Here is a 22082-nt window from a genome sequence, read left to right on the forward strand (position 1 = left end):
GGGGACCAAAACGCAGCGGGTAAAGTGCTCATCCTCTTATTTATTAAAGAAAACAGTTAATCAATACAAAACAAATGACAAAAACAGTCCAGTAAGGTGCATAGACTATACTAGAAACAACCACCCACAAAACCCAGTGAAAAGAAACACAGCCAAATATTACGGTTCCTGTGCTTCACCCCGCCCCTTCCCAATCCTCCCACCACAGAGGTGGCTCTGGCTCTGGCCGTAGCTCCCGTTCAGCAGACTCTGGGCTGCACGGCATCGCTGGAGGCCCCGGGCTGAGAGGCGTCGCTGGAGACCCCTGGCTGAGGGGCGTCGCTGGAGGCTCCTGGCTGAGGAGCGTCGCTGGAGGCTCCAGGCTGGGGAGCGTCTCTGGAGGCTCCTGACTTGGGAGCGTCGCTGGAGGCCCCGGGCTGAGAGGCGTCGCTGGAGGCTCCTGGCTGAGGAGCGTCGCTGGAGGCCCCTGGCTGAGGGGTGTCGCTGGAGGCCCCTGGCTGAGGAGCGTCGCTGGAGGCTCAGGGCTGAGGAGCATCTCTGCAGGCTACAGACTCTAGGCAGTCTCTGCAGGTTCCGGACTGTAGGCCGTCTCTGTCGGTTCCGGACTGTAGGCCGTCTCTGTCGGTTTTTTACTGTAGGCTGTCTCTGTCGGTTCCGGACTCTAGGCCGTCTCTGTCGGTTGCGGACTATAGGCCATCTCTGTCAGTTCCGGACTGTAGGCCGTCTCTCTCGGTTCCGGACTGTAGGCTGTCTCTGTCGGTTCCGGACTGTAGGCCGTCTCTGTCGGTTCCGGACTGTAGGCCGTCTCTGTCAGTTCCGGACTGTAGGACGTCGCCGGAAGCACTGGACGGGGAACTGTCGCCGGAAGCTCTGGATGGGGAACTGTCGCCGGAAGCTCTGGACGGGGAACTGTCGCCGGAAGCTCTGGATGGTGGACTGTCGCCGGAAGCTCTGGACAGGGAACTGTCGCCGGAAGCTCTGGACGGGGAACTGTCGCCGGAAGCTCTGGACGGGAACTGTCGCCGGAAGCTCTGGACTGGGACTGCGCACTGGAGGCCTGATGCGTGGGGCTGGCTTAGGAGGCGCCAGACTAGTAACACGCACCACAGGGCTAGTGCGAGGAGCAGGAACAGGACATACTCGACTGGGCAGGCGCACCGGAGGCCTGATGCATGGGACTAGCTTTGGAGGCGCCAGACTAGTAACACGCACCTCAAGGCTAGTGCGGAGAGCAGGAACAGGATGCACTGGACTGGGCTGATGCACTGGAGGAAGAGTACGAGGAGCCGGAACAGGATACACTGGACCATGAACCCTCACCGGCGGTCTGATGCTTGCAACTTGCATCACCGGTCCTGGCTCAATGCTGGCTCTAGCATGACACCTGTGAGGAGCTTTCACCAAGCGCACCGGGCTGTAGCTGTGCACTGGTGATACCGTGCGTATCTCCGCATAACACGGTGCTTGCTTGCTCCGTCGCTCCCCATAGTAAGCACAGGTGCTCCTTCGTGCCCTTTCCGCCAGTACCTCTCTCCGGAATCTCGCGTCAAGCTCCTCGCTTGATTCCTTGACTGGCTCCTCTTTGCTCCACGGCTCTGTCCTGTACGCCAGGGAAGTTAGGTCAGGGCTCCCCACTGACTCAGCCCAACTCCCCGTATGCCCCCCCCCAAAAAACTTTTTTTGGGGCTGCCTCCTCACCTTCTGAAATGTAGGATATAATGCCTCATACCTCCGTCGTTCCCTCTTAGCTTCCTCCATCTCCTCCTTCAGGCACTGGTACTCCCCAGCCTGGTGCCATGGTCCTTTACCGTCCAGGATCTCCTCCCATGTCCAGGACTCCAAATAGCTCTCTTGCTGCTCCTTCCTCCGCTGCTTGGTCCTTCTTTGGTGGGTGGTTCTGTAACGCTCGGCATTGAAGGGGGACCAAAACACAGCGGGTAAAGTGCTCATCCTCTTATTTATTAAAGAAAACACTTAATCAATACAAAACAAATGACGAAAACAATCCAGTAAGGTGCATAGACTATACTAGAAACAACCACCCATAAAACCCAGTGAAAAGAAACACAGCTAAATATGGCCTCCAATTAGAGACAACAACAACCAGCTGCCTCTAATTGGAGGTCATTGACAAAACTCACATAGAACTAGAAAAGCTAGATAAACATAGAAATAAGAAAACTAGAACCTAAACCCACAATACCCGACCACACAAAACAAACACCCCCTGCCACGCCCTGACCAACTACAATGACAAATAACCCCTTTTACTGGCCAGGACGTGACACCCGCCTCTTCCCACAATCCTCTCTACTCTGTGGTCTCGTGACTAATGTGCTGAATGTTTTACTTTTTGTTTTCACTGTTTGTTTGTTTCCATCACCCCAACAGGAACTCAGACAAAGGAGTGGAGATTGCTTACCTAGGCACATGCACTGGCCTCTCTAGAACCAGCCTGTTTGTTGTCCCAGAGCACCTATCCAATCAGTGAGTACGATACTGAGCATCTGGCAAATCAGTGCAACAACTGGGACAAAGCAATGTACAAGTGACTTGTACTTTCACCAGTGACTTGTGGTTTCTCCTCTGACTCCTTCATGTCTTCCTGTGTCTCATCAGAGACTTCCTGATGGCAGAGGATAAGGAGGGGGTGTTCAATGCTGACCACTTCCCTCTGTGGTACAAGAGAGCAGCAGAGCAGGTTCCCGGCACCTTCGTCTACTCGATCCCCTTTGGAGGTATGGAGACACTTACACAAAATGTACCTTTACTCTATGTCCAGAATCCCCTCACCCGAAACACACCCGCTCCTAACACAAAGTGTTACACCATTTACTTGCACTGTATTTTAATTATGTTGTCTTTGAAATACAACTTCATTTTACTTTAATCAATATACAGTTTCTCTAATATACAGTAGCTCACTCTCCCTTATTTGTAATTGAGTGTCATCTGTAGCCTATTTTCCCCACATCCCTCTCAATAGATCTCTTTGGTTAACTGTGTACTTTATCTCTGTGGGTTACCATGGAGATTCAGTGTATCTGTGTCTCTGATATAGGGTGTAGTTAGCCCCGTCGCTCTGGGAGACCTGCACACATTAATCTGGTCTCCTGTCGCTGAAGGCGACATCCTGAACCCCGAAAACATATTTACCAGCCTTCTAGTTTTTCTATTTCTGATCAACTTTTCCTGTCACCGAAGGCAAATCTATAATCCAGAATGCCTTACCAGCTTTTACAGACTATACACTCTGTGAAAAAAAACATTTAAATCCAACTTTTCCAGAGTTTACCAAATTCACACCATATCGCCTGTGAAAAGGCTGTACCTATTCACTGACAAAATCATAGGCGGGACAGCACGAAATGAGACGCAGAGACGTGACTTCAACAAAAAGGACAATGTAATCGGTGTTCTTCTTTCAACTCTCCCCGGGACCGTACAAACAAAGGCCAGGGTAATGGCTATCAAAAAAATTATATAAATAAATAAAATAACAGTTGGTGCCAAACAGGGAATCCTACTGTCCTGGAATTCATCATAGTCATAGTCTCTGGCTCATAATCACTCCCCCCTCTGCCCCTTCAGGGAGCACAAACAATAACCAGTCAATTGGCCTCAGGTGAGCTCATCAGTAGTGGCTGTACTGCGGCCCACCTCCAGCAGAGGGAGCAGTCGGACCACTTGACCCGGCTGATCCCTCACACACCCTAAAGCCAAAGGTTTGTTGCCAGCTGAGATCACGCGGTAATCTTGCATGGCGACTACTACGGAGTATGGGGACAAGGGAGTGACTTCTGGAAAATGTGGATTTAAACGTTTATTTTTACCATAGTTCACACATTTTATAGCCCGTACCGATCTGTAAGGCATTCCGTATTATAGATTTGCCTTGTGACGGGAAAAGTTTCACGTAAATAGGTAAATCAGAGGGGCTGATAAATATGTTTTCGGGTACGGGATGTCGCCTGCACTGACAGGAGACACCTGAAACCCCACCTCTTCAAGGATACCTGGGATAGATATAATGGTTGTTCCACTGGAGATTATAGAGGCCGTATGCCGGGAGTCGCCTGTACAAGTCTCACTGAGCAAAGAGGCTAACTACACCCTATATCAGAGACACAGATACACCGAATCGTCATGGTAAAACCTATCAGAGACACACTGAATCGCCATGACAACCCACAGAGATACAGTACACAGGATTAACTAAAGATATCTATTGAGTGGGGTGTGGGGGTGGGGGTGGAAAATAGGCTACAGATGAAATTCAACCACAAGTTAGGGAGAGTGAGCTACTGTATATTAGAGAAGCTGGGTTGTTGTACAGCTCATCTCTCTCACTGCTGTCTGTAATTAATGTGCCCCACTTTCTTCCCACTGAGGGAAAGAGAGGATCAGGATCTCACTGTTGTTCCCTGTTGTCTACCAGCCTCTACCTTCCTCTAACTGCTCTCATCCCTTAGTCTGTTGTAAAATATCCCTCCTTTACTGTCACCTCCCCTGTTTAATACTATAACCTCCTCCAACAATCCCTGTCCCCAGAGGTTCTGTAGTGCTAGTACCAGAACAGGTTTTTATTTCATAAGAACACATCCCTCTCTCTGTGTCAGAATCACTTCTAACATCCTGGTTGTAGACTACTGATGGGATTCCATCACTGAGTGTAGTGCTGTGGGTTGCTATTGCCAGCTGAAGGCTGTGGGTATGGTGCCATCTTTTGGCTAGAAAATGATTATTCCCTTTTGTTTCTGTGACTTGGTTTTCCAGTTGTGATGGTGCTGAGGGTGGAATGGAATATATAGTGTATTTTATAAGATCTATTGAAATAGTAGGAATTGTTATTTTCCATTTACAAAACATTTGTTGATTGAGGCTAATATCTGTGCTTCTCTGTGTTATTGTTTTACTCCAGGAAATGAGAATAAGAGTGTGGTTTTGGCCAGCACTGCCATACAACTGCTGGATGACAGGAAGTCGCCTATTGTTGCTTGTAAGCTCTCTTGAAAGCCCCTAACTTCTCCCTTAACTTCTCCCTAACATAGAGAGCTACTGTACCTGTTATAGGCTTGTAACTATAAATCCCCCTCTGAAGACATGTGAAGAAACTCTTTAATACATTTTTAATTCCTCTTCTAGATGTACAGTGTGCTGACTGTGTTCTGTTTGTGTTTTTGTTAAAACCCACTATAGCCGTTGGGATTCAGATGAAGCTGGATTTCTTTCAGAGGAAGTTCTGGACCGCTAGTAGACAGGTAGACACACACACACACACACACACACACACACACACACACACACACACACACACACACACACACACACACACACACACACACACACACACACACACAATATCCAGTGCTGTGACACATGCTTTATGGATTATTCTAATAATTTATTAATCTTATTGATTCGATCCAGTGTGCTGCTCTGGATGGGAAGTGCACCATTAGCTGTGATAATGAGGTAAGGCCAGACAGTAGCTGTCTGTCACTGACTCATGCTACTTCCTGTTTCTTAGCCTGTTGTCCGTGTCTCAGCTTTTCTACTTCCTGTCTGTACTGTCTGCGACCTTTCTCTGTTTCCTCTCAGTATTGAATTATTAAATGACGTCATGCTTTGAAGATCTGAATTAATGTTCCTTTCTTTATATCTAACAGGACATCAAGTGTTACCTTATAGACAACAACGGATTTATTCTGGTCACAGAGGACTACTCTCAGGTACCATTAATAATATACTAAATATGTGTGCGTATTGTCCTGTAGCTCCCCTGGTTCTTAGTATTTGCCTTTAAATAAACATCTTCCTCAGACGGGGCTGTTTTTTGGAGAGGTGGAGAGTGCTGTTATGAACAAGCTGCTTCTCATGGGCTCCTTCAAAAGGTTAGAGGAGAAATCATGTTACAGTCATTACCCTGAAAACACACACACACACACACACACACACACACACACACACACACACACACACACACACACACACACACGATGAATGGTCTATTTTCTCCTCTCTCTAGGATCACTCTGTATGACTACCAGGCTCTCTGTAGAGAGTATGCTGGCAGCAGTGACAGCGCACGCTCTATATCACATGTAAGTACTTCCCCTAAATATTATCACATGTAAGTACTTCCCCTAAATATTATCACATGTAAGTACTTCCCCTAAATATTTTCACATGTAAGTACTGCCCCTAAATATTATCACATGTATGTACTGTCCCTAAATATTATCACATGTATCTACTGTCCCTAAATATTATCACATGTATCTACTGTCCCTAAATATTATAACATGTAAGTACTGTCCCTAAATATTTTGACATGTAAGTACTGTCCCTAAATATTATCACTTGTAAGTACTGTCCCTAAATATTTTCACATGTAAGTACTGCCCCTAAATATTATCACATGTATGTACTGTCCCTAAATATTATCACATGTAAGTACTGTCCCTAAATATTATCACATGTAAGTACTGACCCTAAATATTTTCACATGTAAGTACTGCCCCTAAATATTATCACGTGTACGTACTGTCCCTAAACTACTCATCAGACTTACATACATCCAGTCAATGCTAATTATTTAATGTCTTCTCTCCCAGCCCTTCTCCATGGTGAAATGGCTCCTGACCAAACTTGTCATGTGAGAATAATAAAATAATCACCTTGATACGATAAAATGAGATGCACTGATTATCAACCACAGTACATATTATTGTATTATTATATCAATGTATGTTTGTGTTTTCCTCATCAGTTTCCTGCTGGAGTTCAACCTTTACAGCTGGTGGCATGTTGATCTCTCAGTCAAAGGTCAGTGTGTGCAAGAATATACCTTGAGGTGTGTGTGTGTGGTGTGTGTGTGTGTGTGTGTGTGTGTGAGTGCTTGCACACATGCATGTGTGTGTGTGAGTCTTTCGTGTCTTTATTATGTTAACATTTACATGTCCCATTTCCAGCCCAAAGGTCGAGGGGTAAGATCATGATGGTGCCATGTGACACGGAGTACCCTGCCTTCGTCTCTGAGTGTACCATCAAAGAGACCACGGGAAACATCGACTGTGAGGGCTGTGCCAGGTACTTGTAACACAGTTCCCTTACCTGTGTATTAGGGACCGATAAACTCACTTAACCTGTGTGTTGATGGTGTATACACAATACAGGGTAATTTCATGCATTAGTTCTGGGATAGGCGCCCCGCTAGCGGGACAACTTACGGTGAAACTGGAGGACGCGCAATTCAAATAAATAATCATAAACATTATGGATATTAAACATTTAGGTACATACAAGTTTCTTCAATCAGTTGAAAGCTTAAATTCTTGTTAATCTAACTGCACTGTCCGATTTACAGTAGGCTTTACAGCGAAAGCATGCCATGTGATTGTTTGAGGACGGCGTCCCACATCAAAATATTTTGCCACCGGCACAGGTTTCATAAATTCACAAATTTAAATATCAAATATTCACTTACTTTTTGAAAATCTTCCTCTGATTTGTCATCCAAAAGGTCCCAGCTATAACATGTAGTGTCGTTTTGTTAGATAAAATCCTTCTTTATATCCCAAAAAGTATTTTTAGTTGGCGCCATCGATTTGAGTAATCCACTCGTTCAACATGCCAAGATAGGAATCCAAAAATCTACCCCTAAACTTTGTTTCAACAAGTCAAAATACGTTTCTATTTAATCCTCAGATACCCTAAAATGTAATTAAACTATACATGAATTTCCAAGTCTATGTCCCTGTAGTAAAACTCATTATTCTTACTCGTTTTGGAAGAAACAAGCCTGAAACCTTGAACAAAGACTACTGACACCCAGTGGAAGCCATAAAAATTGCATACTGGGAGCTAGATTTAATTATTTCCCTATACGTTCCATTGTAATAGCATGGGCTCTCTCAAAAAAAAAAACATTGTTTTTTTTTCGATGGATTTTCTCCTACCATATCTATTGTGTTAGTCTCCTACATTATTTTTACATTTCTACAAACTTCAAAGTGTCTTCTTTCCAATGGTACCAATTATATGCATATCCTGGCTTCAGGGCCTGAACAACAGGCAGTTTACTTTGGGTACGTCAGTCAGATACGAAGTGGAGAAAATAGGGGCCTAGCCTTATGTTAAAAGCATCAACTGAATCAACTCAACTCTCTCTCTCTCTTTCTTTCTCCTTCAACTCAACTCTCCCTCAGATCTTTTGTAATTCAGCAGATTCCCAGCAGTAATCTCTTCATGGTTGTCGTGGACAACAAGTGTGACTGCAGCTCTGCCCCCCTGGTTTCTATGGATCCCATCGAAATTATGTATATCCTTTACTAACCCTCAATAAGTTTGAGTGTATTTTTAGTACAAAGCTTTTGTGAGTGTTTTTTAGTATAAATGTTTTGTAAGTAGATGGGTTTTGTAAGTTAACTGTAAGTGAACTCTGAACTTAGACTTTAGTGTTCTGAGAGCGTGAATAGCTTCTTCATTGTCAGAGGTATTAATACATTTCTCATACATGTAGGTATTTATGAAGCGTGCATTACGGTTTGGTTGTCTCATCATGCTAGAATGATGTTGCAGAAACGGTCACCACAGTATCAGTTAAATGTATCTGAGGTGTGGTTCATCATCAGTATTTCTATCCTTAACCCCTCTGAACACAATGAGTCTCTGAAATGTGATAGGCTGAAGTTTCAGAAAGACAGAAAGTGGCCAGAATCGTGTCATCCTTTTCACCCCGAGGTACGCAGTGTGTAGATATGTGTGCGTCTGCGTCACAATTCTGTGATTACACGGAAAGTACATGAACGCCTGTTTATGAGTGTTTAATAACATGATATTAAGCATATATGTGACCATCTGAATATTGTCTGAAGCATATAGATATATAGTGTATGTATTAATTCATTTCTATGGTCTGAAACTCCTGTAATGCCCCATGTGTCTGATGCAGGAGAATGCCATGGAGTGTGGAGGAGCAGCAAGCCTCTCTGCCCCCCTTACAGCAGCACTGCTCCCCCTACTGGCCACTCTCATTAGCAGGTGACCACACCGCCCTTGAGGCCCACCGTCCTGGACCCAACACTGGACCTAACACTGGAGAGATTGATAGACAGGCGCACCATCAAATGCTGACAACGCACAGGGAGCCTCGCCAACAAGAAGAACTTGCTCACAACTAACTGAGTTGGTTATTACCAAAAGAGAGACGGACCAATTGTAAAGCATCTCCCTGACCAGCAGAGAAATAAGAAATTAGACATTGTTCAAGAGAAACAGAACAATATTCCAATTGGAAAACAATATGGACATTAGACAGAAAAAAATATACCTGCGAGCAGCAATGAACGGGTTTCACAGGATGACAGAAAGGACACAAGAACAGTTGGATAACAAAGCCAGCCCTCTGTGATGTAGGAACTATCTTCCTTTATGTGCAGTCAGTGAAAGCATTACCATGTTGATTTAAATTTCAGTTGGTTCACTCCACACTAGCGTTCCTAAATACTTCAATACACTCTCACAGCTGTAGTACGCTGACTGCAAGCGGCAGGACAGGATTTTACAGAATAAAATATCCACTTTTCCCTAACATGGGCAACAATATGTGATTATACAGATATACTAATCACAATATTTGACATAATTTATTTGCATGAGACAAAGTCCACTTGATCAATAGTTATTGCTCTAGTATCATATGGTGGCACTGGTGACGATGAGATCTATAGTGCCACCATTTGGTCTGGTGCAGCCATCTAAGGTTGCAGTGACTTTATATTCACATAGCTTCTAAGGACATACATAAGGTTTACATACCACATTTCATTGCCCGTTGTCCATCGGCTCAGTTCTTGTAGCCAGTTGCCCATGGTGGAATTATCTGCAGGGCTTGACATTAACTTTTTCTGCCACTTGTCCTTCAGACAAGTAAGACAGATGTTTTACTTGTCCGAACGGTTAATAAGGAGAACTGGCCAAAACCTCCCTCTGTTAAGGTGAGAGCAATGCAGATAATTGCAAAGGCTACAAGTCCAGCGTTCATCAAAGCACATCTCCCCTGCCACGACCTGCCTGCACTCTTGGCTCTGTCTTATATCAGTTTGTCAGAGTTTTGGTCAGAGTCTTGTAAGCAGGCACAGGTGTGAGCAATTAGTTAATGATTTAGTGATATCTTCCCTTACAAGCTGTCCTACAGCTTCACCACACTATCTCCATCCTGGGTGGAAAAGACCATCACTGAGTTGTTCCAAAGCCATGTGGTACCTCTGGACTACGCTGGTGGCTGCCAGTCTTGCACTGGTCATGCTCCCCGAGACAGTTGGGCTCCCGTTGACCTTCCTCCCACTGAAAGAGATGCTGCTGGTGCTTCCCGTTGCTGAAGAATGCCGGAAGTACCGTCTCGTAGATGCTGGAGGTCAGATGACGCCTATCGTGTGCTAGATGCAGCTGGCAACAGCAGCCCTGGATGCAGAACATCCTCTCTCCGGGACAATCCACAGCAGACTTGAACCTCGGCCTGTGATAACCCTGGGTCATGGGTTGACCTCCAGTCGGCGGGAAGGCCTGCGAGGTTGGGCAGGAAATCTCTCTCTCTCCCACCCAGCCGAGTCGTACCGGAGTCTCTGCAAATGATCAAGGAACACAGGGTTTGAGTTGTTTGAAATGCACCACAGTTTCAGGACCTCTCTCCATCCAGTTCTATACGGCAGAGGACATCTAAAACCTGCTCTATCACTTGGAAAGGGTGTTTGTAGCACCTCTGTAACTTAGGACATACCCCCCCACTTCTTAGCCTTATTTCGAACCCAAACCAATTCAACCACAGATTAATATAGATAATTGGCACGAAAATCAAAGTTAGCTTTCTGCTGACCGGAGGCATTAGCTTGGTGTCTTTTCAATGACCGCACTAATGTAGACAAAGTGTCATCCAGCCACAATACATATTCACTGACAGATGTACAATTTTTCCTGTGATCTATGTCAAGCATCACATCGACTAGAAGAACAATTTCTTAACCAAACAGCACTTTCAATGGGTTGAACCCGGTACTTGCATGAACACTACTATGATAGACCATCATGACATACGGTAGAAGAACATCCCAGTTCAACACACTGTCCCCCATCCTGAATGGAAAAGACCGTCCATGAGTCACTCCGAAGCCATGTGGTAACTTTGGACCACACTAGTGGCTTCCGGTCTTGCACTGCTCGTGCTCCCCGAGAAAGTTGGGCTACCGTTGACCTCCCTCCCATTGAAGTAGACGCTGCTGGCGCATCCCATTGCTGAAGAAGACCGGAAGACCCCTGTCGTGGATGCTGGAGGCCAGATGACCTCTCTCGTGTGCTAGACGCGAGCTAGCAACCCATCTGACTGGGCATGATAAGCAGAGGTTTGAGATTTATGGATGTTCAACACATCCACAAACTCCTCTGTCCATTTTGAGATATAATCTCAGTCTACCAGGATGTACTTTTCCCGTTGGCGGTGTTAGTGAGGGGACCCAAGATATCCACTGCTATACGTTCACACGGTCAAGAGGTGACAGACAGGTTTAGGGGTGCACAGGACGTCCGCCCTTGGGGTTTACGGGACGTGCAGTCCACACACTCCTTACACCATTTTTCTACATTGTCAAACCACCCCGTCCAGTCAAAACGGTCTTTGGCTTTCCCCTGTAGCTGTTGCACTCCTAAATGACCCCCTGTTGTTGTGCTATGTAGCATGTCCAAAACTGTAGCTTTGCACAGCTTTGCGGAGGACCACTTGTATCTTACAAATGGCATCAGAATTAGGCAAGGGGACACGCACTAAACTCAGCCCTTGCACCTGAAGCTGATCCCATACTGGCGCATATTAATAAGGTTTGATTACTCTTCCTCCCTGCGCTTGTCCCCTATACTGTACTTCTTGTAAGCAAGAGGAGAAGGCGTATTTCCGCGTCTTCTTGTTGGGCTTCTGCCAAGTCATCCCCCACCCTTGCTTCCTGTTCTAGCCATGCCAGCTGGTTGACATGCATCAATGCGCAAACCACAGGGCACTGATCAGAGGGAGTGCTTGACGCAACACAGGGCACGGCAGAGAATGCTGGTAGCCTTGACAGGGTGTCTGCACTCGCATGCTGCTTTCCGGGACAGTGCACAATATTATACTGAAAATTGGCCAACTGTTCCACCCACCGAGCTAGCTGCCCTTCTAAACCTTGAAAGTTGTGCAACCATTGTAGGGAGATGTGGTCTGTACACAGAATGAACTCTTTGCCTAAGAGGTAATGTTTGAAGTATCTTCTTGAAAGTAACCATGCCCAACAGCTCCTTCTTCGCTGTAGCATACTTGCATTCTTGCTTTGTCAGAGCTCGACTAGCATATGCTACCACACACTCCAATCCTTTCTTCTTTGATATGGTACAGCTCCTATTCCTTCATTGTTATCATCGGTCTCTAGGCTAAAGGTCTTGTTAGGATCTGGGTAGGACACGACTGATGCAGTAGTGAGGCTAGCTTTCAACTGCGTGAATGCCCGCTGGCAGTTTTCCCGCCATTGAAACTGTCTTCCTTTCTCAGTAAGCTGATGCAGAGAGGGGCAAGATTTACCTGGTGCAGCTCGGAAAGAACTTCATCCAAATGGAGGAGATGTTCTTGAACGGTACGCCCGGACACAATAATGTCATCCAAATCAACTAAACGGGTGGTCTACTGTGAATCTGCTAGGACTACATCCATCAACCTCTGGAAGGTACTAGGTGCATTGCATAAACCAAAACGTAAAACATTGAATTCAAACACCGTTTTTGATCTGTCTTTGGGGTCCAACCCGACTGTCTCGAGGGTGGAGAACCAGCGAGCCTTGTTCAAACTGTCAAGAGCATCGTCAATTCTCAGGAGCAGGTAAGCATCTTTCTCAGTGACATCATTGAGTCTCTTTTTTTTTACCAGAATGACAGGGGCTGTCCAGGAGCTACATGAGGGGCAGATGACGCCATGCTTTAGCATCTGCTAAATGTTGTCTACGGCTTCCTGTTGCTGTTGGAGGGGGGATCCTGCACGGGGTCATTTTAATGGGTTTGGCATTACCGTATCTATCTGATGCATTGTAAGGTGAGTTTGCCCTAGATCCGTATCTCCTGTACTAAAAACAGAAGTGTGCCGATGGAGCAGTTCACGAATGGAATGATTTCGGCGCGTTCAAAACCTCTCTTTTCCAAACTAAATTGCACCACAATGGTGTTTACAGACCAGGAAGGGGTGATGCCCTCTTCACTCCGCTTTTCGAAGTCCACTGTTTCACTATCTACCTCCACCTCAGTGAACAGAGTGGCAATTTCCATGCCCCGTTTTAGAATCTTGTTCTCATCAGTCATATTAATTACACGTACTGGCATAACCCCCTGGTCAATTGTACACACGACGTGAGCCACCTTGACATCACAATGGTTGAGCAAAGAGGAAGAGGGTTCCAGCATACCTTTGGTGTACTTCTTGGGAAGACCTTCAACTGCCCACGGGATAATTACTTCGCAGTGGGGTGAGACTACTGTATCATAGTGAACAGTAACAAGTTTGGGTTGCTTAGCATCATACAACAACAAGAGAGGTAGCTTCTTTCCCATTAGTCGGTATCATCTTCCTCCATATCAATCACATCCCCAAATGTAGCTAGAAAGTCAGTGCCAAGCAAAATGTCTTAGGGCAGGATATCCACCATAAGAATTCAGTAACTACAGCTAAAGACTCAAATTGACAAATGGTTTGCCAACGGCTCAGGATCTCAATTTCCCGCCCATTAGCTACAGCAACTTAGCCCTGGTAACCCATCAACTCAGTGTCTCCATTAGTTATTTTTAGCTAGGGAAACAATTGAAGCTTGAGCCCCGGTATCAACTGGTAGACGATAGTCCCACCCACTTAGTTTAGCATTGAGGTACACCCTAGAAGTGTTCTTGTCACATGGAGAGGCCAGCCTAGAAGGAGGAGGAAGGGGCGAGCATTTGGCCTGCCGTGCACACCCGCTCTAGTTTCCCGGCAGGTAGGGGCAGTTTCATCTCATATGACGGTTACATCCACATTCCTAGCAGAATTTGCTTCGCCCTCGTTCACTCGGTCATAAGCAAACCCGCTTTGTTCCCTAGTAGCGGGCCTAGCAGACCGAAGACTGACACGCCAGTCCCCACTACATACATAATCAATAACATGATCACGTGTAAACATGTTGTTTCGTTATGCAGGCTGTTTCGTTATGCAGCCTCCTCCTAGCCAGGAAGTTAGCACAGTTCCCATTGTGACTGTCACAAGGGTCTAAACATTTCCCAATAGCATTTTTCAACTGTGTGTAGTCACTTCTATCCTCAACGGAGAGACCGCTATAAATGTCTCGAGCCCGCCCCGATAGTAACAAAGACATATATTTTAACTTGAGCCCATAATTCCAATTGTTTACCTTGGCAGCCATTTCCAACTGTCCAGCCCAAACAGACCATTCCAGCCCCAGACCGGTAAATGTTTCTGGCATAAAGACAGGGCACACCGACTGCATGTTGGGGGGAAGGGGCTGACCATTATATGGGACGGGGGCTGCGATCTGGGCCGCACCTGTGCCTAAGTTTGTGTCCTCATGGTCTGACATACTGTATATCCCACCACTGTAATAAAGCTCGCTAGACCACCTGATAGGTGGGGCAAGTACTGGATTGAGCAGATTACTGTGAGCCACCATCTTTGTTTGACCGGTATGGTATGGTCCAGCGAGGTTAGGACACCAACACTCAACACAGATATAGAAAACAATGATCTTTATTAACGACACCATTTCATAAGACAGGGTGCGTGAAATGCTAGGTGACCGTATAAATTCATTGAACCCCTTACTTTGAGCTACACACTCTGGAATCCCCTTTCTGTTTGCCCCACATACCCTACGTTATATTTAAAAAACATTTAACAAGACTAGGCCAACGAAAGAGGACATCTGACATGACATTGAACGTTTAAATGCAATATTTATACTCACCGAAAGCTGAGACTCCCCTCTCTTTAAAAACAGTAACAGTAGTTGTTTTAAAAACAGTGTTTAAGCTGCGATTACATTTTGAAATCTTGCTCAACTGTCATGTGCTTGCACTTTCAGAATGAGCCTCTCCTTTCACTCCGCGCACAAAGTAGGGAGAGAGAGTGAGAGCACACAGGAAAATAGGGACAGAACATAGGACATGACAATAATACATGCTGCTAATGGCTAAATATACTGAACAAAAATATAAACGCAACATGCAACAATTTCTAATATTTTACTGAGTTACAGTTCATATAAGGAAATCAGTCAACTGAAATATATTCATTAAGCCCTAATCTATGGATTTCACATGACTAGGAATACAGATATGCATATGTTGGTCACAGATACCTTAAAGGTAGGGGCATGGATCAGAAAACCTTTCACTATGTGGTGCAACCACCATTTCCGTCATGTAGCGCGACACATCTCCTTCGCATAGAGTTGTTCAGGCTGTTGATTGTGTCCTGTGGAATATTGTCCCCCTCCTCTTCAATGGCTGTGCGAAGTTTCTGGATATTGGCCGGAACTGGAACACGCTGTCGTACAAGTTGATCCAGAGCATCCCAAACGTGCTCAGTGGGTTACATGTCTGGTGAGCATGCAGGCCATGGAAAAATTGGGACGTTTTCAGCTTTCAGGAATTGTGTAGAGATCCTTGCAACAAGGGGCCATGCATTATGATGCTGAAACATGAAGGCGGTGGATGAATGGCACGACAATGGGCCTCAGGATCTCGTCATGGTATCTCTGTGCATTCAAATTGCCATCGATAAAAATGCAATTGTGTTCGTTGTCCGTAGCTTATGCCTACCCATACCATAACCCCAGCGCCACCATGAGGCACTCTTTTCACAATGCTGACATTAGCAGACCGCTCACCCACACAATACAATACATCTGGTCTGCGTTGTTGAAGGCCGGTTGGACGTACCGCTAAATTCTCTAAAACAGAGAAATTAATGTTAAATTCTCCGTAAACAGCTCGTGTGGACAGACCATCTTGCAGTCAGCATGACAATTGCACACTCCCTCAAAACTTTAGACATCTGTGGCATTGTGTTGTGTGACAAAACTGCACATTTTAGAGTGGCCTTTTATTGTCCCAGCACAAGGTGCAGCTGTGTAATGATCATACTGTTTAATCAACTTCTTGATACGCCACACCTGTCAGGTGGAGGGATTATATTGGCAAATGAGAAATGCTCATTAACAGGGATGTAAACTAATTTGTGCACAACATTTGAGAGAAATAAGCTTTTTGTGTGTATGGACATTTTCTGGGATTTTTTTATTTCAGCTCATGAAACATGCGACCAACACTTTAGATGTTGACTTTATGTTTTTGTTCAGTGTAGTTAAACACTGACGTAAGTAGCCAGACTAGGCTACATGATATGTTTTGAATTGGCTATCTACTTATTATTATTTCTTCTATAGGCTAGCTTACCTGCTGCTGCAATGCCTCTCTCTCCTTGAGCAACAGCCCCCTCGACTTTCATGACCTAACAAACCCTGTTTGCTGACCAACAATCTGCTATAACTGGGCAAATAACTCACTAACTAGCAAGGAATAGCAACGAATGTGCGCTGGTGTCTAAACACGGATCTAGTTTTAAATTCAAACCCACTGGCACCTGAAGCCCCCATGAGATCCCAAATCTAGAAGCAGTTTAGCTAACGCATTAGCTAGCTAGCAAAATGCTAATTCTGTTTAACAAGAAAACAGCTGAGATTCCACAAACACTGTAGCTAGCTAGCTAGGCCTCCTCAGCAGCAATGTTATTAACTGTCATTGAAGTTGGTGGTCACTACTGGTTTCAGATGACGAGTAAAACTCTCCGCCATGTTTGGTGTTTTGGTAAGGGCTCAGAATGACGTCACGCACCAAAGAAGCCTCAAAACCAATCACGACAGATAAGGAATAGGGAATTGTTAATTGTTTCCTTGTTTTTTTAATCAAATGAATACATATTTTGATGCTCCTGGACACATAATCAGTGATGTAACCTGGAGTCATAGGGTGTTTCGGGTCAACATCACACACCCTCGCGCAGGCGACCCAACCAAGGTTGATCAGATCCTGACTGGCTCCCAATGGATCTCCTATCTTGATCCAGGGACATTGTGCTGCTGATGGCTTTTCTCCTCTTCACTCCCTTGATGCCAAGTGCGCTGCAGGCTCTGTAGAGGGATTGCCCAGCAAAACCCTTGTTGGAGCCTACCTCGATAGGCATGCACCTAGCCTTCCAACCCTGCTTCTGAAAGTCGATGACCAGTCCCTCATACTTTGCCCTCTTCCTCTCGTATGCCTCCTGAAGACGATCTTCCCAAGGGACTGACAGCTCAAAAATAATGATGGTCTTTGTGGACTCTGAGACCAGGGTTATGTCTGGTCTCATGGTTGTCTTGACAATGTGCTACAGGAAACTTTGTATGTAGGTGTCTTTCCTCATGCTGCACACATTTTCACTTGATTTTCACTTGATTGTGTGTTTTGGATCATTGTCTTACTGCACGTTTGACGTTGATAGGCCATTGTGAAGTGGATTTACAAAGGATTTAAATGGACATGTCAAGTCTGATTTCAAGATTTATCAATAACCCTAAATGTAACAATGTTCCATGGGCCTACACACTGAATTTGGTTTTATTTGGACCTAGGGTTCATGAGAATACCTTTTTCAAAGATTTTCCTAAATGTCCAAGATGGAGGAGAATCTATCCTAACAGACCTTATGAGTCCTTGAGGAAAATGTGTGCAGCATGAGGAAAGACACCTACATACAAAGTTTCCTGCCTCTAGGTGAAACGGGGCAGCAGATATGAAGGTTTAAGTTAGACTGCTTATAACAGCGCCTCCTATAGGCCAATCAGTGCCATTCTTTTTTACCAAGTTACTCTAGTTTCTGTGTACAAAATTAGAAAACATCTATGCTTCAGTTATTTGACCATGTCAAGGGGTAAAAAATTGAAGAATAACAAAAGGTTTCACAGCTTCGCTCTGGATCACTAATAAAGGATGAGAAAGCACTGTGACAGCAATGATGAGATCCTGAGCACATTACAGACCCCTCTGTGGATGCCAGAGCAAAGAAACCAATATCCCTGTGTACTGTACATGCACTGTAGAAAATAACAAGAGTTAGGTCAAGGTAGTTATATGAATTAAAAGAACAAAAAAATTCCACCTTTTAAAAAAAGAGTACTATACAATTGAAAAGAAACTGTAAAAAAAGATGGTATAGAGACGTGATTGAACGATTTTAGAGGTAAATATTTGTAGCTTTATTTTGACAAATATAATTCTGTCTTTTGGGATATGGAAGGGATCATGTAAAATAACAGAGACGAGAGGATGGTTGAACTCAATTTATTCTGCCTGCTTTAAATTTTACAGCAGAGAACATCTTAAACAGATTAAAAATATGCATGTGAAGGATAAAAAAAATACATTTAAGTTATGGGAAAGGAATAAAGTTCAGAGCTCTGTCTGTAAACTGAAAATATGAACATTTGCATGTTTTACATTTTTATTGTAACCTATAACCCTTAATGTTTACCTCGAACCCAAACCCCTACGTTTGAGGACGCTGCTACTATCTAAATAAACACAAATACCTATTTTCTATCATCTGTCTTTCAGCTCTAATTCTTTACTTAACTTCAACAGTTGCATTGATGTGGGTGTTGATTTACAGTTACCCTAATGGAATTAGCTAAACAAATGAATAAAAAAGCTACTGTATTTAACCCTTATGGTTTATCATAATGATCGTACACAAAAACATGAGAACGAGTAAAACATAAAATAAGTTTAAATACAATCTTGGAGCCAGGTTATAATAGGGAGCAGTGATAATACTGTAGCCATTCTCTACATACAACATCCTGTAAGAGGCTCAAAGGGTGTGTTGCAGACAAAGGACATTTTACGATCAGTAGCTACAGTGCCGTGAAAAAGTATTTTCCCCTTTCAAATTTTCTCTACTTTTGCATATTTTTGATACTGAATGTTATCAGATCTTCAACAAAAACCTCATAGTAGATAAAGGAAACCTGAGTGAACAAATACCACAACAATTATATATTTATTTAATTTATTTCAGAGACATAGTTATGTAGCACCCAATACACCTGTGGGAAAAAATAATTGCCCCCTTTCACTCAATAACTGGTTGTGCCACCTTTAGCTGCAATGACTACAACCAAACACTTCCTGTAATTGTTGATCAGTCTCTCACGTTGCTGTGGAGGATTGTTGTCCCACTCTTCCATGCTGAACTGCTTTAACACAGTGACATTTGTGGGTTTTCAAGCATGAACTGCTCGTTTCAAGTCCTGCCACAACATCTCAATTGGAATTAGGTCTGGACTTTGACTAGGCCATTCAATAACTTCACATGTGTTGCTTTTTAGCCATTTTCACTTGATTGTGTGTTTTGGATCATTGTCTTGCTGCATGACCCAGCTGTGCTTTAGCTTCAGCTCACAGACAGATGGCCTGACATTTTCCTGTAGAGTTCTCTGATACAGAGCAGAATTCATTGTTCCTTCTATTAAGGCAAGTCTTCCAGGTACTGAGGCAGCATAGCATTCCCAAGCCATCACTCTACCACCACCATGCTTGACCGTTGTTATAAGGTCCAAACACTGTGGAATGCAGTGTTTGGTTTTCGCCAGGCATAATGGGACCCATGTCATCCAAAAAGTTATACTTAAATTCATCTGTCCATAGAACGTTCTTCCAAGAGTCTTGATGATCATCCATTTTGAGTCAACATTTTGGACGATATGGGTCCCATTATGTCTGATGAAAACCAAGGAAGCGTTTGGTTGCAGGCATTGCAGTTTAAGGTGGTACAACCAGTTATTGAGTGTAACGGGGCAATTTTTTTTCACACAGGGAATTGGGTGTTGCATAACTTTGTTCATTAAATAAATAAAATAAGTATATATATTTTTTTTGTAAACTCAGGTTTCCTTTATCTAATATAAGGTTTTGGTTGAAGATCTGATAACATTCAGAATCAACAATATGCAAAAATTGAGAAAATCAGAAAGGGGGAAAATACTTTTTCACGGCACTGTAGAGAAAGTCATAGTTGTGGTTTCAAAACTACATCAGTAGGCTGTCCTGCTGGGCTGAGGTTGCTGGTGTGTCGGGGATTGAGCTGTATACGTGGTACATATCAGACTAGATAAAAGAAACAGGCAGTTTCACTTTAGACCTTTGAAAATACACATTGTACATACTGTATTATTGATTTAAGATGATTTAGACATGAAGCGCGAAAAATGCTAAAGTTTGTATCATTTATTTGCATTGGATTTGTACTACAAATTGTAAAACGTTAGCATTTGGAAACCAGGTAAATAAAGCAAAGCATGGATTGTTGTCATACCTTGTCAAAAGGATGGTTACAGGGTAAGGAAACCAGTGTGTAAATGTGTAATTATGTTGAACTATCCCTCTAATTGAAGTTCCAACAATGCATTTGATGTGATATAAATACACTTTATTTTAAAGAAAACTATGATTTTGTCATCTCTTAAGAAACAGCTTGGGCAGCAACATCTGGGGCCTGCTTGGAGACTGAGAATAAAACCAGTTTGGTCCCAGGTGGACAGCCCATTTGAAACCAACATCTACAGCCTACTTATTGCTCTAGCGGGAAAATTGAGGACTTGGGTAAACACCTGGGACCCATGCAGGTAAGTCCTCAATTCACACGCTAGGACAACTTATGAAGCCCAACATGGCAACCACATGTGGGGCCAACGTGGTTATTTAGCACAAAACTTTGTAGGCCCCTTGTGGTTATTCTATATGAGGGCTCGAGTGTTAACCCTTCCTTAACCCACTTGGGTTAAAATCTGGGGCACCCACATGGGTTATCATACATTTGCCCACTGTGGTCCCTCAATAAGACCAACATGAACCGACATAAAGACCAACATGGCAACCACATGTGGGGCCAACGTGGATACTGAGGACAAAACTTAGTGGGCCCACTGTTGGGTTTCTCTAATGGGGCCCGTGGAACAGCCCTTCATTAACCGATATGGGTCCCACATGGAAATGTTGACTGAGAAGGTGGAGTGAAATAGATTTTTGTCCGTTATTCTGCTAATTTTTATCACCGATAAAACATTTGATCTCAAACGGTTTTCTGTTCCCAAAACGAAAATCTGTTACGAATAGAGTGGACTAAGTTTTGCAGACTATCCTTTGGCAAAGGCGTTGTTTAGAAGGAGTGCAAGGGCAAATTGAGTTATTGCACATGTGCACTTTACAGAGTAGGTGTTCCCTAACAGAAATATGCAAATACATGCTAAAACACGCCAATAGGATCTCGCTAGTTCATGCTTGGCTCTGCCCACCTCCTTGCTTGTTCTGCCCAACTATGATCCACTAGGATTATTTTGCTCCCATTGGAAACGACAGGCTGTGGTCTATCTTGGTTTAGTTATACAAATCTTTGCCTACATCTCCCAGAAAAGGATGTCAAGGGGACATTTTAGATCTAAGAAATATAAAATAAATAGTTAATATTTTCCTTATTTTTTTAAGTTATCTTGGTAATGTCTTTGTTTACCCTAAACATTGTCAAGTTGATAGGTCATTGTGAAGTGAATTTGCAAAGTATTTAAAAAAGAAAAATCGGATTCCCTGATTTATCAATAACTCAGCCATCTCTGAACCAATCACTTAGCTTAGCTAAATTAAGAGATGTACCATGGGCCTACATACCGAATTAGGTGTTATTTGGACCCTTCCTGAGAATATACGTTTTTCAAAGGTTTGAAAAACCTTTAGGGGGAGTGATGAGCTCTACAGCAGAGTCTCACAACTCAATCGCTGGTTGAAAACTGTTTTCTGCCCCTCCCAAAAGATAGAATTTGTAGATAATTGGCCCTCTTTCTGGGACTCACCCACAAACAGGACCAAGCCTGGCCTGTTGAGGAGTGACGGACTCCATCCTAGCTGGAGGGGTGCTCTCATCTTATCTACGAACATAG

The 22082-nt window shown here is 44.0% G+C and overlaps 1 protein-coding gene across 3 annotated transcripts in view; it reads left to right on the forward strand.

Annotated features, from left to right (window-relative positions):
* Positions 1-2499: 2499 nt before the first annotated feature.
* Positions 2500-22082, forward strand: part of LOC106565323 (voltage-dependent calcium channel subunit alpha-2/delta-3) — a 63041-nt gene continuing 43458 nt past the window's right edge. For 2 of the 3 annotated variants that reach the window (XM_045692025.1, XM_045692027.1), the window contains exons 1-9: positions 2500-2738; positions 4922-4999; positions 5200-5261; positions 5431-5475; positions 5670-5732; positions 5824-5894; positions 6029-6104; positions 6618-6658; positions 6773-6828. In XM_045692025.1, the coding sequence (XP_045547981.1) occupies positions 2630-2738; positions 4922-4999; positions 5200-5261; positions 5431-5475; positions 5670-5732; positions 5824-5894; positions 6029-6104; positions 6618-6658; positions 6773-6828 (601 nt within the window). In that variant the 5' untranslated portion in view covers positions 2500-2629. Of the gene's footprint in view, positions 2739-4921; positions 5000-5199; positions 5262-5430; positions 5476-5669; positions 5733-5823; positions 5895-6028; positions 6105-6617; positions 6659-6772; positions 6829-6974; positions 7093-8210; positions 8324-8662; positions 8746-8956; positions 9596-22082 lie in introns of those variants that run through there. The other variant, XM_045692026.1, reaches the window with a different exon arrangement.

Source organism: Salmo salar, chromosome ssa12 (genome assembly GCF_905237065.1).
Source record: "Salmo salar chromosome ssa12, Ssal_v3.1, whole genome shotgun sequence".
Taxonomy (NCBI): domain Eukaryota; kingdom Metazoa; phylum Chordata; class Actinopteri; order Salmoniformes; family Salmonidae; genus Salmo; species Salmo salar.